The sequence below is a fragment of the Artemia sp. Qi Xiang Cuo genome, chromosome 10 (genome assembly GCF_049724085.1).
Source record: "Artemia sp. Qi Xiang Cuo chromosome 10, ASM4972408v1, whole genome shotgun sequence".
In the NCBI taxonomy this organism is placed as follows: Eukaryota; Metazoa; Arthropoda; class Branchiopoda; order Anostraca; family Artemiidae; genus Artemia; species Artemia sp. Qi Xiang Cuo.
Genome location: NC_142803.1, coordinates 47,830,787 through 47,847,811, shown reverse-complemented (window position 1 = coordinate 47,847,811; position 17,025 = coordinate 47,830,787). Strand labels below are relative to the sequence as shown.

At 36.0% G+C, this 17,025-nt stretch overlaps 1 protein-coding gene across 1 annotated transcript in view; it reads right to left on the bottom strand.

Annotated features, from left to right (window-relative positions):
* The window catches only part of Aasdh (Aminoadipate-semialdehyde dehydrogenase), a 98,362-nt gene extending 82,982 nt beyond the window's left edge, over positions 1-15,380 (bottom strand). Inside the window, exons 1-2 of the mRNA XM_089095111.1 lie at positions 15,336-15,380; positions 899-1,091 (exon numbers count right to left, since the gene is read on the bottom strand). Coding sequence (XP_088951237.1) covers positions 899-1,091; positions 15,336-15,363 — 221 coding nt within the window. The 5' untranslated portion in view covers positions 15,364-15,380. The remainder of the gene's footprint in view (positions 1-898; positions 1,092-15,335) is intronic.
* Positions 15,381-17,025: the final 1,645 nt, after the last annotated feature.

The following is a 17,025-nucleotide window of genomic DNA, read 5'->3' as shown; positions in this document are numbered from 1 at the left end:
TGGCGACTCGTTCGGTAATTTTAGATGAACGGATAAAAATGGTCTCTCAGCCTGTTAAAACTGCTATGGAAAACAACGTTGTGGGCGCTAAACAGAAAACAAGAATTATAAAAATCAGGAAAACAGTCAGCTAGATTTTTTTTTCAAATACTTGGACACCGGTGTGCATTACCAGTTTTCCAGGTCAAACAACCCTACTACAGGCATTATCTTAGCAGGATACCTTAGCATTATAAAACAATCATTAAGGTATATTAGTCTGCTATGCTTTAGCTAGCTTTATGACAGACATGCTGAATTTCTTAATGTCACTCCAATTGACTTGTAAGGGATTTAAAACCAATCATTTAATTTACTAATTCCATTGAACACCACAATTATTTTGCATTTTTTGTTCTCCTTCTTCTTTTTACTTTTTCAAATGATAGCTTATAATTGACACATATTAATTAATATTTGAAAATCCTTTGACATGAATGTTTCTGTGGATCCCTACCAATAAAATAACAAATCCACAAAAAGGAACAGGTGTTGATAAATGTACTTGTGTGGAAAGAAGAAAAGAGACACATTCCCAAATGGATAGAAGAAACATGGATATATACGCACAAGCTCATGACATAAAAGAAACAAATATTTAGCCCGCATTTGACAGATCAGGCTATATAGCATTTCAAAATAATCTGAACCATTCTAAAGCCCACAAGTACACTGCTTCCCCGCTTATGCTAGACATCTTGAGAATGTGTTCCCATTACCTATCCTATCCAAATAATATGTACACAACATACTTTCTGGAATTCCTAACCCATAAAAAAACTTTTTTTTAAATGTATCCTCATCCAATCCTTCGAAGAAACTTTTCACAAAATATTAAGAAGCAATTTTACACCCTTACCCATAAATAAGAGACGTGAGAAGTTCAAGGTTCTTCTTCACTTGGCCGACATTGACAAGGTTCGGCAAATTATTCTCTTTAAAGATATGAGCAACTTGAAACGAAGTGCTCATTACACTGTTCCACGAAAGCTTCCGTTCAATGACTCCGTCATAGTAAATAACAGAGGTGTTGTTCTCCATTGAAAAATCACCTAAAATAAAAGAAATTTCCAAACAACTTGAAATCTTATTGTATCAATCTTTTTAATGTAGGAGGGTATTTGTCAAATTTAGCTTGTACACATAGCCAAAATTTTGGAGAAAGAGAGAAAAGAGAAAAAGAGAGAGGGGGGAGGGGGGCAATCAAAGAATTGTCCACACAATTGTTAAAAACCACAACAAAGACACATTACTATCAGGTAGATTGAAAGCACCAGTATTGACAACAGATATTGAATTTTCCACGAGAAAATTCTAAAGCTTGGCAGTTCTGTTGGAGATAAAGTGACTTCACTGACATGCTCACATAGATTTCTTAATGAATGGCCCTTTGGGTTCCATATTTCAGAAACAGTAGTCGACAGCAGAAGATCATCAGGAAGTGTTGGTTTGAATTAAATCATTGGAAATGAAGATGTTCCTTTGCTTCCTAGAAGCAAATCCCTTCTGTTCTTTGCTTTCCTCCTGTTTCTCCAGAGGCACCGACGAAGAGAGACCAGTCGTCCCCCGAATAGTAGGTTTTTTTTTTATCAGAGAACCATCCAATGCTGAGTTTTCTTTCTGCTTCAAAATTCCAACATATTTACTGACAAATTTCCATTCCTTGCCAACTTTTTTACTTAGAATGGCTCAACTGCTGAAGTGTACCTTTAAAAGAAGTTATAATGTGATCTGTTTCTATAACCAAATCTTTTATTTAGCTTTCCTTGAATTTGTTAGTTGAGATAGAGGCATTGTCTGATATTTACATGGCATTTGGTAAAGCAGTTGAGGCACCACCTGCATTCTACATGAATAATGGACACTTTCGTCCAAGTTATATATGTCATATCATTTTGTCACCTTAAATCACAAATCCTTAAATGCGAATAAGGACGAACCCTATAGACTCGAATCAGTGAAGAAGACAAAAATTCAGTACTAGAGCACAAAACAAGATTCCGCTAAGGGAAGGGAGTTCCATAAGTTAACTACATGGTTGGAAAAGAATTTGTTTTGCAGCCTGGTATTAGTAGAGGTTCAAGGGTTGGCCTCTTGTTCTAGAGGTACTATCCATCCAGAAAGGGTTCGGGACGATATCTAAGTTACAGGCAAATTTATATGTCATTAATCCATACTTTTCCCTCAGTAGTATGCAAGAGATTGCATTTTGAGTCTTTGGATAGGGGTGGAGTATGGCAGATTTTGGAAACCCCTGATGCATTTTGTTGGACTGGAGCAGTAATATGCATCCCGAATTTCAATTTTGGTCGAATTAGGCCTTTCAGATACCTGATTATGACAGCTGATGATCTATGGCAGAATATTCTTTTTACTATACCAAGAGTTTGGTTGGCCCTGTCCACTACAGACTACGCATGTAAATTGAACTTGAGCTTGTTGTCAATCAAAATTCTCAGATCTTTCTGATTGTGACTACTTGTGAGGGGTTGTTTCGAACCGGAACTGAACTATGTCGTAATTGCTCTGCTGATTATTTGCTCCAAAGGGAATGACATTTCTGAATATCAAATTCAAGCCACTAGGTTTTTGCCTGCATTGAAAATACATCCAGATCAGCTTAGATGCCTTTGCTACTTTGTGGTTTAGATGATGTACCAATTTTTTTAGAATAAGCTGAATATAGGTAGACCTTATTCTCTGTGATTGAGGCATCATCTATGTCAATGTTGAGTATTGATGGACCAAAAACAATGCCTTGAGGTACTCCACTTTCTACATCTGCTGATTCTGAAAAAAAAAACCAAATAGATCCACTATCTCCAAATACTTTTACCACTTGCTTCATATTAGCAAGAAATATCATTATATAATTGGTAATGCCATCACGAAGGACCATTACAAAGAGCTTAGAATTAATCTCCTAAAACATACTTTATCAAGTGTTTTGGCTAGGTCAAGTAATAGCATGACAACTAGATCACAGGCAGTCAAATATAAGAATCATTACTCCATTCCCCTCCCTGTCCAAAATGGACTAAATACCATCATGAAGGGCCTTTACACAGAGCTTAGAATTAATATCCTAAAAATACTTTATAAAGTGCTTTGGCTAGGTCAAGTAATAGCATGAAAACTAGATCACAGGTAGTCAAATATAAGAATCATTATTCCAGTCCCCTCCCTGTCCACAATGGAGTACCCAAAGGTACTCTCCTAGGTCCCGTTCTTTATTCTGTTATGATAAATAGCATTGCTAAGGAATTTCCCAACAGGTAGATATTTATGTATGACCTAACGGTTTTTGAAACCTGCTACCGAAACTTAGTATGCAACCCTATGAGTATTCTCAGTGATATTGCAGATGACGCTGCAGAGGTAGATATGAGAGTAACCCCCTCTAAATCTATGATAATGCCAATTTCTTTCCTTAAAACCTCATCCCTATCCCCCCAGATGTTTCTGTATCTTAATTTAAATTACTTGGGGTTACAATTTCCTCTAATTTAAAGTGGGATATCCACGTTAAAGATATTGTCCATAGAGCTAATGCATCCATGTCTCTCCTTAAGCTCTTGAATAAATTTAACGTTCCCTCTTCCCATTCTTTAAGGATATATACTTCTTTTGTCCGCCTGCATCTTGAATATGTGTGTCCAGTTTGGCATCCTGGCAACTTCTGTGGCAAATAAAAAAAATTGAATCTAGTCAAAAAAGGGCCCCAAGAATAATTTTTAAAGAAGCTAAGGTACCATACTCGCTCCTACTAAAAAGGCCAAGCTGGGAACTCTTGAGCACAGGAGGGTAACGTTGTGTCACCGTTTTCCAAAAAATGCTATAATAAACCTTCGCACAGAAAACATTTTCCCTAAAAGACACTCCCCCTCAGACACAGTCTGCCACGTATTGTTTCTGAACCTCTTCCTATCTTGTTCCCCATCTGTTGCTTAGCCTCCAGGTACGAAAAAACCTTTGTCCTCTTCATTACTGATCAAACAAACCGCTAGTTTTCTTTTTAAACCTTTTTAACACTAATTTTATATCACTCTTTTTTAGTTTTGTTATAGTTTTTACCTTTTTAATTTCCTTACATTTTTCTTTTTTTGACTAATGAATGGCTTTCCCTTTCTGATATTGCTGTTTTTGGCATTGTTTAGCCAGTTTTTTAGCTGTTGTGCTATTTTATGATTTTGTTTTTGTTTTTATGACTCTGAAATGCGAATTCTGCCCTTCGGGGCTTGTGATAGACATTTTTAAAAACAAATATCTTATCTTATCTAACTGGAAATTCATTATCCATAGGTTTATTATTAAACCTGTATCCGCCAATAAGATTGGTACCAACTGACCAATTAGGACAAAAGCCATGTTGTCTAGATGACAGTAAACTGTTAGCAAAAATATTGATCAATAATGGCTATTTTTGTCTTCTGTTTTTCATGTTCACTGGTCAGTCTGTTATTTTCGTGAAACATTGCTTTCAAAATAGTTCTTATTACTATCTCCTATCCGTTTTAACATGGATCACATCAACAGCAGCTGGAATTAGCTATTTCTTTTTAACCTATACCCTTTAATAACTGATTAATCACTTTGCAAACATCAAGAAACATTTCAAGGCCAAAGAAATGAGTCTGAACATTCAAGAGAGACATATTTTTTTCATTGGTGAGAGCTACGCGTCTGTATGAAAATTGAAGCATATTGTGTCTAGTAGGAATCAAGCAGTGACTAGGCTACCATCAATGGTCATTTGTTTTTTGTTTGCAATGGCTGAATTTACTATGCCTTCCAGGAGCCTCCCAACGCCCAATATAAGACTAATTGGTTGTTAATTGCTGGCTTCATCTCTGTTGCCCTCCTTGGGAACATATGCATGGTAACCATCCTTCCAGTCTTGTGGACTATTTCTTTTGCTTAGTGAGCTTTGCGATGACAGAGTGAGGAGGAAGGATACTCCAAAACTGGTCCACTTGATTCAGTTGTATTAATATTCTTAAACCATGCCTCTACATCTACTTTAGTAATATTAAGGGGCAGTACTCTATTTATCATTATATAAGATAGATAGATAAGATATTTATTTCAAAAAATGGCTATCACAAGCCCCGAAGGGCCGAATTCGCATTTCGGGGTCATATAATGAAAAAAGACATAAATAGCACAATAACTAAAAAACTGGCTAAACAATGCCAAAAAGAACAATATCAGAAAGGCAAATCCATTAATTATTATAAAAAAAAGTTTAAAATTTAATAAATTTAAAAACGCACAAATTAAAAAAAAACAAAAAAAAAAAAAAAAAAAAAATTGAGATAAAAATAATGTTAAAAATGTTTAAAAGAGATTATATAAAAAGGGGTGGGAACGGAAGAGCCAAACGGAAACCAGCATTGGTATCACCCGTAAAAAAAAAAAAAAAAAAAAAAAAAAAAAAAAAAAGTGGTTTATTTGATCAGTAATGAAGGGGACAAAAGTTTTTTCATATCTGGAGGTTAAACAACGGATGGGGGACAAGATAGAGATGGGTCTGGATGGGGAATGTCTTTTGGGGAAAATGTTTTCCGTGCGAGGGTTTATTATTGCATTTTTTGCAAAACGGAGGCACAGCGTTCCTCTCCTGTGCTCAAGAGTTTCCAGCTTGGCCTTTTTTAGAAGGAGTGAATATGGTACCAAAGTTTCTTTAAAAATTATTCTTAGGGCTCTTTTTTGAATAGATTCAATTTTATCTGATTCATCACGGGAGATGCCAGGATGCCAAACTGGACAAGCATATTCAAGATCCGGGCGGACAAAGGAAGTATAAATCCTTAAAGAATGGGATGGGGGGATTTTAAATTTATTCAAGAGCTTAAGGAGAGACATGGACGCATTAGCTCTACGGACAATATCTTTCACGTGGATATCCCACTTTAAATTAGAGGAAATTGTAACCCCAAGTAATTTAAAGGAAGACACAGGAATATCTGGGGGTATAGGGTCAAGGAAGGCGGGAATAGATTTCAAGAAATTTATCGTAATTATATTTGATTTAGTGGAATTTACTTTCATATTTAGGTTCTTAGCTTCATCCGAAATGTGGGATAGAATTTCAAGGGGGTCACTTTTAATATTCCTGTGACATACTTCGATGGTCTAAAACTGTGCATACTGTGGATGGTCTAAAACTGGAACATTATCTGCAATAGCAAACACTGAGGTGAACTGCTTATATAATACATTAGCTTGATTCTAGACTTTTGAGCCATCTTGCCCAATTTGGGTGACACAACACCATCCAGAGGGACCAATGCTACACACCTCCAAAATTCTATAGGGTTGGATCTGGATACAGCTGCTACTGATTCCTTCTAATTTTCAATGGTATTTCTGGGTAAAGTTTTCAGTTGGCTACATATCCTGTTTATATTTTTCGTAATAATCCACCTGGTTAGTATTCTTTATTTACAACTTTCTCTTTTCTGTTCCTAGTCTTTTTAGTTTCTATTATAATATACAGAAGGGTTTCCTTTCCCATTTTTTAACAGTGTGATATTCATTAGCTGTGATTTGTGTGATTTACAATAATATTCTTTTCATAGTTGCCCTTGACTCATCCAATTCCATATTTGCAATGAAAGACTAATCACATTGTCAGTTCATGGCGAACTAGACTGCAATCTGTAGACACATCTTTTGTAAATTCTTCTCTTTTGGGATACAGAAAGCTAAACGTTATGGGAATGTATTCACTAGCTCCATATAAACATTAAGCTTTACTTTAAATCACAGCTTGGAGCAAGTTAAGAATTTTCATCCTTGTAATGCTTCATGATGACTTCTATAGGATTAATTTCCCTTTCAGGTTGCACATTACTTCCTGGTTGAGTATTCAGCTACCTCCTAGTTAAACAGGAGCTCTTGATGTTGCCACTCTTTTTTAATTCTGCACTTAAGTGGGTGAGTTGATTCAGCAGATACTGTGTCTTCTGAAACCTGGTTCAATACGTTAACTACTCTTTTGCTGAAGAAGTGTCTTCTTTCTCTAGTGGTACAATGTTAATTTGCAAGTTTCTTTGACTGTTTTCTAGTCATGTGAAGCAAAGGGTGGGAAAATAGATCAGGAAGGGTGTTTTTACATATAATTTTGTGGGCTAGAATCATATCTCCTTGTTTTCTTCTATATGTAAGTGCGGGGAATTTAAGATAGTCCATATGTTCTTTATAAGAAATTTTCTACAATCTACTGATCATCTTTGTTGCTCTACAGGACTTTTTTATCCTTCTTGAAAAAAGGGGATATCAAGGACATTCCACAATCAAGTTACAGTTGAATCAGTGCCTTGTACAGTTTCATGAACATTTTAGGACACCAGCTTGAGGTTGTCCTTTTGATAATGCCAAGGGATTGAAAGACAGATGATGACAAAGTCTTAGCATAGGTGCTAAAATTCAACCTGTCATCAATAAAGACTCCCAAGATCTCTTTCTTCAGAAACTGCAGAAAGAGGCTTACCTTGGAGGAAACTATTGTTGGTTTTGATTTTATTTACCGAAATGGAGCACACGACTTTTACCAACAATGAAGGCAAGGAGCCACGTATCAGCCCTACTTCCAAGACTGTCAAGGTCAATCTTGATAGATTGCAAGTCAGAAGCTATGGCAGCTTTGTCCACAAATCTAGAATCATCTGCATAAATATTGAGGAGGTTTTTATAGAAGGTTTGGTGCATAATTGATGTACAAGTTGAAGAGGCTCAGTCTAACAAGAGTACCCAGAAGTGCATCAGTTAAAACTGTTGCTGAGGAGGTAAAATAAACTAAAACAGTTGAGGTCAGTTAGATTATGTCAGGTTAACTTGATTAAAAGAACTTACAACAGAAACAAATTTTATATTAAGACTTGGGATGAAACTCTAAATTGAAAAGTGACACAATTTCTTAGCTATTCCAATAATATGTAAACTGTAAAAATTACCAAAGTTGCAGAGCAATGTATCTGGGTCATCACCCAGGATGAGAAGGAGTCAGAGACTTTTCTAAGGCTAATATGAGCCCTCATAGGCATTATTAGATATGTATACTTAAGTTACACAGATATCATGCCACAATAGAGATTAATTTAATTATATCATAGTCAAGGTTAAATTTTAATCAGCAAGTTATTTACTGTTAGAGAGAGGCAATAGGCTCACTGATTCTTAACAAATTCAATGGGACCTATTTATCACAACTTGAATGGATGACAAAATTAACTAACAGATTTCTTTGGACCAAATTCTAAAAAGGACAAATTCTCTAGCCCATAAGCAAAGAAAATTTCCCAAAAAGGAGAGGGGAATGATATGGGGAGCTTTGAGTGAAAATTGGTGGCTCACCCCCCTCAGAAGGAAAACTACAAGATTCTGAAAACTACTTCATAGAATTCTAAAATACTTACATATGTCACTCCTCAAAGCCCATCAATTTACTTTACCCCCTCCCTGTAATGGCCAAATATATAGTCTAAACTAAGTATTCTCCTTGAATTTCCTATTCTTTGATGTCATCAATGTTGCTTGTTTGCTGTTAAATTAATTCAAAGCAAATAGTCACATATGGAAAATTTTAAATTATATAATTTGGGCAGCTTTCCATTAGGAGCGGGAGTGCTAAAGTAAAGCACTTTTAGGAAACATATAAGTAAGTACTTTAGAATTGTACAGTGTTTATTTTTGAGGGGGCAATCCCCTACAATAGAACCAGAGCTTTGTTTTTACCAAAATTTAAATGCAAATATTTCTTATTTTCTTGTTTTGAAACATTTTGTAAAGTATTCTTGTAGGCCTATAAGCTTTTGTATATGCACCAGAGCATTGGCACACTACATTGTCCCAATGCATCTGTCTTGTTTCACCCATGTACTCATAAACTGATTCAACTGTGACAGAACAAGAACCAGGAAAATAAGAGTGATGGGGGGTGGAATGTTTTGGAAATACATAATTTGGGCAAAATTATGTCTAAATCCTGGGGGGGGGCAAAGTTGCAGCCAATTTTTCCAAATCAAATGAAAATGACAGTAAAAACTAAAAAATAATCTATTTGGTACCATAAAAGTAATGTTAAGTTCTATAAAGGTATAGCAAATTACACCCCTAATTAGGGGGGGGTGAAGTATAGTGAAGCTGCAGTCAAAACATGTTAGCTATAATTATTCTGTATATTATGAACTAAGAACTGCCTTCTTTACATGTTTCCTTCTCAATAGCCCCTAATCTAAACTTTTAAAAAAAAGTTATTCATACTATGAATGACTGTTACAAGCATACTATGAACACTAGCCTGTGGTAAACTTGTAGTTGGCTGTATAATTTAACTGGGATTAAAGTGAAAATGTCATTTAATGCCTTTTGAATGCTCTTTCATAATTTAATAATTGCTTCTGGGGCTAATTGCAGCTTGAACCCTTAAAGGGGCTCTGAAGGTATTTTATATGAATTACAAAAGAGCATAAAAAAGCATAAAATGATGTTTTCACTTTCATCCTAGCTACATTATATGACCCACTGCAAATTTACTACAAACTTTGCCCCTCCCCCCTCCCTAATGTGCAAATATACACACTAAACTGAAGTCTACCCTGAATTGTTGACAGAAAAGTTTCAAATCACAAAATTCAGTGCTATTTTTTGTTAACAACACTTGAAAAACACACAATTAAATTGAAATGGTAGGAAAACGGTTTACATTTGAATTGCCTAATAGATGACGTCTCAATTGTTATAAATAAGTATTTTTGGAACACTTATTCCAACAGCTTATTGACAAACTGGTAATATGTTTTTTACCACTTTTCAATACCTTAACTAACGTTGATGACTTCTTTGTGTGGTTACAAAAATGAAATACCTTTGGGGTTCCTTTAAGGGCTCAAGATGTAATTAGCCTCAGAATTACTCAATTGAGAAATAGCATTAAAAAGAAATAAATGACATTTTTAATTTCATCCTAGCTAATTTGGTAAATTTCTAGGTGGCACTATAATTTAGCTAGGATGAAAGTGAAAACATCATTTGATGCCTTTTTTATACTCTTTCATAATTCAATAATTGCTTCTGTTGCAAATTGCATCTTGGGCCCTGAAGGTAATATGAATTATGAAATTATATATGAATTATATGATTTTATATGAAATGTTTTATATAAAGCATCAAATGATGTTTTCACTTTCATCCTAGCTAAATTAAATGGCCCACTACAAATTTACCATGAACTTTACCCCCCCCCCCCCCCAATGTGCAAATATACGTAAATTTTTCATTATTCATATTATTGACTTATAAATAAAGTAAACATACCACTTGATGCCTTTTTTGTGCTCTTTCCAGATATAATAATCAGTTTTGTTGGAAATGAACTTTACCCCCACCCCTATATATACCAATTCAGGGTATATATTTGCACATTAGGGGGGTGGGGGTAAATCTCATTTTTTATGTAAATGAGAGATAACTTTAAACTTTCCCCCCATCCCCCCTAATGTGTAAATATATACCCTGAATTGGTATATATAGGGGTGGGGGTAAAATCCATTTCTGACAAAAATGATTATTATATTTGGAAAGAGCATAAAAAAATTATTATATTTGGAAAGAGCATAAAAAAAGGCATTGAGTAGTATGTTTACTTTAATCATAAGTCAATAATATGAATATAAAAAATTTACCTAAATATATACCCTGAATTGGAATAGACCCTGACTTGTCAACAGCAAAGTTTTGAATTGCAAAATTCAGTGCTATTTTTGTCAAAGGCATTTGAATAACTTGAAATGGTAGGAAAATGGTTAGAATTGAAAATCAAGTATTTTGTAGGTTAGATTAGGTTATGTTATAACTTCTTTGTGTGGTTACAAAAATGAAATACCTTTGGGGCCCCTTTAAGGGCTCAAGATGAAATTTGCAACCAAAGAAATTACCTTAAATTACCTTAAATCGCATTGTCCAGCGAAACAAGGAAAGATCCTGTAGAGTCGCTGGTCAGTGATGATGGGGAGTCACTGGTTCGGCTGCGTCCCACTCTGTTTTCCATGGTTTGGTGGACCAGTTCTTATCAATGGCGATCTTGAATGCATTGACAGAGGGAGCGGTGACAGCTGCATTGGGAAGACTGTTCCAGGGGCCCAAAACTCTATTGGAGAAGTAGTGGTTTGCGCAGTCTGCTGTGAGCTCTCTTCCTGAGTAGCTTCTTACTATGTGCTCTTGCCCTGGAAGATTCGTCAAGTTGTACAGGACTCTGAGAAGAGGAATCAGCATGCAGTAGCTTGTAAGCCATAATGACATCGCCCCTCCGGCGTCTGTAGACGAGTGTTGGGAGCTGTAGTTTGTTCAGGCAAGATGGATAGTCAAGGTTCTTGCATCCATCAACAGCTTTGGTTGCGCGCCTTTGAACAGACTCTATTTTCTGTTGGTCACTCTTATTCAGAGGCGTGGCAACACACATCCCAAACTCCAGCAATGGTCACACGAGACCCTTGTACAGCTTCGTCATGACTTTAGATGATCTGCTACGTACTGTACGCTTAATTATTCTGAGGGTCTGAGATGATTTGGCAACCGCTGTTTGTGTGTGTTTGTTGAATTTTAATTCTTCATCGACGACTATTCCCAAATCTCTTTCAGCTGCCGAGGAACCAATCAATTGTCTAGAGCCATCCCCTCCCACTCATATGGTACTGCTGCTTCTCATTCTTTTTCCCGAAATATACTGCCTTGCACTTATGGATGTTAAACTCAAGCTTCCATTGGCAGGCCCAAAGGGAAAGTGCATCCAGGTCTTCCTGCATGGTGGCTCTAGTCGCTGATGACTCCGCGGGCCCAATAAGCTTTGAATCATCAGCATAAAGGCTCATCTTATTTCTTACAGCCCGTGGAGCATCATTAACGTAAATATTGAAAAGTGTTGGGCCCAAGATTGTTCCCTGGGGCATGCCACTATCAACTCCAGCAACTTCTGAGAAAAACTCTTGCCCGTTATCCCCAAACACTCTAACTCTCTGCTTTCTTCCTGAGAGGAACTGCATCACCCATTCAACAACCTCCAGATGTATCCCAGTAGCTAAAAGTTTAGCCTTCAAATGACGATGGCAAACTTTGTCAAAAGCCTTTGCAAAGTCTAATAAAATCATATCAGCAGGGATACCCTAGTCTAGCAGTTCAGTGACACATTCATATGCATCAATAAGATTTGTCTTGACCGAGAGTCCAGATCTGAATCCATGTTGGCTATTGGTAAGTAGTTTGTTGTCAATCAGGTGTTTCATAACAGCAGTGTTTGTAATTCCTTTGAAGATTTTACTGACTGTCAAGGTGATGCTAATTGGTCGGTAATTGGCAGCACAGTTCCTGCTTCCACCCTTGTGAACAGGTGTAATATTTGCATTTCTCCAATCTTGAGGGACTTGTTTTGTGTCAAGAGAATTCTGGAACAGTTTTGCTAGGGGGAGGGCAAGCTCTGCATGAGCCTCTTTCAAAGTTCAAGGGTGTACCCCATCAGGACCAACTGACTTATTTGGGTTCAATCTTTTGAGCTGTGATTCAACATCCAAAGTGCCGACAGTAATAATTTGCATTGGTTTCTGAATATCATATTCTGGCATTTGTGGCAAGGGGTCATTATCTGGAGGAGTAAAAACTGACTTGAACTGCTGGTTCAGAGCTTCAGCTATATTTCCAGGGTTGCTTATGGTATTCCTATTAACTGAGAATTTGGTTACTGAATGTCTTCTGGGCTTTTGAGTGGAGGCATACTTCCAAAATTTCTTCAGCTTTGTTTTTGACGCTGAAGCTAAAGACTCCTCATACTTGCTAGCAACTTCTCTTGCAAGGTAGCGGACTTTTTTTCGTATTAGTTTGAATTTGTCATGATTAGCCTGCATTGGGACGTCCTTGTACCTTCTCCAGAACTTCTTTTTCTTCCAGACTGCTAGCTTGATTTCTTGTGTGATGAAAGGGAGAGTTCTTGGTCTTTGTTTCCAAGTGGTTGTCATGTGTTTTGCAATTGTCTCACTGAGGACCCTTTTCATCTCAAGCCAAGCTCTGTCTTCATTATTCTTTTCGACAAAAGACCAATCTTGGTTAGCCAAATCTTGTCTGACCTTGTTGTAATTTGTAAACACATGTTTTCTAAAATTGTTTGTCTGTGGGTACAACTTTAGTCAACAAGTTATGGCTACATGGTTGCTTGCACCAAAAGGTGGTTCTGGGTCTATACTTTGGATTGCCTCCTCATCTTTGACAAGTAGGAGATCCAGGAGAGATGGGTTCTGGCCCTCTGTGTACCTAGTCGGGAAATCGATTGTCTGGTACAATGAATGTTCTTGTAGGCATTTGAGGAGTGTGCCAACCTGGTCATTGTTATCTCCTGTAGCAGCATAACCACTAATCCATTGGATCTGAGGCAGGTTGAAGTCTCCAACAATTACAATATTATGGCAAGGACGATTCATCACCAAACTTATAGAATTTGCAATCACAAGGTGAGAACTTTTCTGACAGGGAGAGCTTGGGCTTCTATAAATACAACCTATAATTAAGGGGTGACCCTTTAACTCAATTTTTATCCAGACATACTCCACCCACAGCTCATACTGAGAACCAAGATTAAGGTCTCCTACCTTCAGTGATGATTTGATGTACAGGACAATTCCTCTTCCTTCTGGTTTTGACAGGTTTGAGATTATTCTGAATCTGGTGATCTGGATTTGTACATCAGTCAGTGGCACTGAAGTATACTTTGGTTTAACTTCAGTGAAGGCAAACACACTCACTTCAGGTCTTGCTGAAACTACAGCTTTTATTTCATCCATTTTTGTGGTGATGCAATCCACGTTACTGTAAAGCATTAATAGTCTGTCTTCATTTTCAATATGGGCATCACCAATATCACTAAATTCCAACTCGCAAGATTTGAAAGTGGAACTATACAAAGGTTTTCTGTTATGAGTACTTGATAATGCACTTGCAAACAATTCATCATTATCAATCTCAAATGTGGAAATTAAGCCTATTGTATTATGAAAGAGCATAAAAAAGGCATCAAATGGTGTTTTCCCTTTCATCCTAGATAAATTAAAGCACCACCAACAAATTTACCACTAAATTATAGCCAAAGCCAACTACAAATTCACCACAAGTTCTGGATGAGGGCCTTTTTCTATCTTGGAAAGGAATTGAGTAAAGCAGTGTTCACAAGCATGTCAAGCTGGAATCCCATGTCTAGACATGTGTCTAGCCAGAATTCAATGTCTAGGCAACAACCATTCACATGTAAAATTCAGTGCTTAGCTAAAACTACAAATTTAGTTTCAAATTTTCAAATTTAGTTTCAATTAGTTTCAAATTTAGTTTCAAATTTCTAGCCTATCAACAGAACTTATGCAGACAAAACTTTCAAATATTATAATCCCTATTTTTACTGTCACAAGCTAATGGATGAGATAAGTAAAACAATTGCCTTAGTGGGCTTCATTATTATGTCTGGTGTTGGATATTTGCCAAAATGAAAAAAAAAATTAATGAGAACACAAAAATTAAATTTCAGTTTACAAATGTAAACAAAAATGATGAAAATAGTGGATCTTGACACATTCTGATTGGCTGTAATTGAAAATCCTAGACATTGAGTTCTAGAAGCTAGAACTCAATGTCTAGCCAAGCACCTTGTCTAGTGTGTCTAGCTAAGCACTGAATTTTACTTGTGAACAATCGTTGCCTAGACATTGGATTCTAGCTAGACATGCTTGTGAATGCTGCTTAATGCAAACAAAGCTTTCCTAGATGGGTGTACAGATGTGGTCTGCATTCAAAAGAGGGAGTGACAGCATTTGTCCCCTCCCCTTAGATTTTGAGAAATACCTTTTATATCCTTTGGGATACCACCAGATGGCTAATATAACAGTGTTAATATATATATATATACAAATCTTTGAATTAGCCAACCGGCCAACCAGTATTTTAATCCTAGGAGTCAAGCTGGACATAAGGAACATATTAAGAAAACAATTAGTACTCCATAATATGCAAAGTAATCCTAGTTAACACATTTTGCAGGGATAGAGCCTTTATCTTTACTTTTTCTCAGTTTTTCCTTCCTTGTTTTCTCAGTTTTTTCTAAGAAATTCACGAATTTCTTAGAACCTATATATTCACACAATATATACCCCCTCCTCTAATGTGCAAACAGGCCTATATATCTAGAATTAAATATTCAATCTAAATATAACATCCATTTGCACCACAAATTAATTTTATTCAATAACGGACTTTATATAAACCTTTCAAGTTGATAAAATCTTCAAACATCCTTATAAGTTTTCCCTCATCCCATGAGAATTACGTTTAAATTTTTCTGCTGTCCTGTGAGTTCCAGTTCGACATAACAAATTATAACTGCCACCGTGAATGTTCATAAAATAGGTTTTAAATTCTCTCATGAACATTTTGCAACCCTAGAGCGCTTGAATTGAAATGTGTCTTCTACCTTTTTATTTTTAAGTTAATTTTGCTACACGAAAATAACTTGTAATTTCTAAATTCGTCACACGTCATCGAATTTTACGAAATAAGTAGGATCAATAGCTTGTAGCTCAGGTAGCTAGTAGCTTATTTTATATCATGTGTTCCCCTTTTACAAAATTATTAACAACTACGCAGGGCATTCAACTATCAGACCGTAATTAATTATAATTGAACAGAACGACGTTATTAAGCCCCGCTTCTTGACACCAATAATTGTAACGACTGAACGTTGAGTCCACTCAAAATACTTTTTTGCGACACAATGGAAAGCTTGTTTTACGAAGTAAAAAGGAAAATTAATCAACAGATGAAAATAAGCTCTTTTCAACATACCAAACGAAAATTTGAAACTAAAATGGAAACATGGCATTTAAGCCCAAGCCGTATTTAGCGTTTTACAGAAAAAATCGGAAAGAAAATCAATCGACGAAAGCGAAAGAAAGCTAGTTTTCGATAAGTCAAATTACAAATTGCTATTCTGTGACAATTAAAGGGGGAACGGCTTAGAAAACTTCCCGGCTATCTCTTCCATATTAACAGGCACATAAAGGCATCAATTTTGATTTCTATCTGCTCCCCTGATCTAGCAACATAATCTAGGTTTGCTATTTTTTTACTGGGCTTTCTAAATTAGGCTTTTTCGTACAAATTCTATTTCAACTTGTCTAAGAAAACTGTAAATACAAGTTTAATAATTTTAATACGGACTTGTAGAGGATTTTGAAAGGAAAAACTTGATTTTTAAGTTTTTTCCTAATTCATTCAGAAAAAAAACATTTTTATCAGTTTATTTGTTTTTACTAAAAGTTGTTACCATTAGTTTTATGTTAGAAACTCCTTAACTGTTGCATATTTAGTTTCAATTTGTTTCGGCTGACATCACAAGTGAATGTTTCAACATATTTTGCAAATAGGAGTACTCCATCTAATTAGGTTGTGGTCAAAGATTTTGAAAGACCAGAAAGCCAATTAAAGAAGAACTTGGCCTAATTAGTTCACAAAAGTGCTTTGTGAAAAATGGTAAAGAAGCGTAATAAAAGAGGCATTGACATTGGTTACTGTGCAGAAGCAAAGGGTTTTACTTCTTGCACTGTGCAAAAATACAAAAAGCTGGGAAGATCACGACTTCCAAAGCATTTACTCGACTTGAATGAAACATCTCTTCAAGAAGAGACAGTAGCAGAACTCCCAAGACTGAAAATTATAACTGCTGGTGGCAATTTAGAATTGGATGTTTTAAAAAATTCTCGCTGGATGGCCAATGTGCCAAATTTTCTAAAGAGCTACGAAGAATAAGTAATCAAACACATGGAAGTTTCAGTTAATTCATTTTGTAGCATTAAATTTCCAAAGACCTTAGACTCATTATAGGTTTGTTTGGTTTTAGAGGCTTAGGTCCCTATTATCATACTTCTCGTAGGAGGTTGTTCAGATGAATTAAAAAGA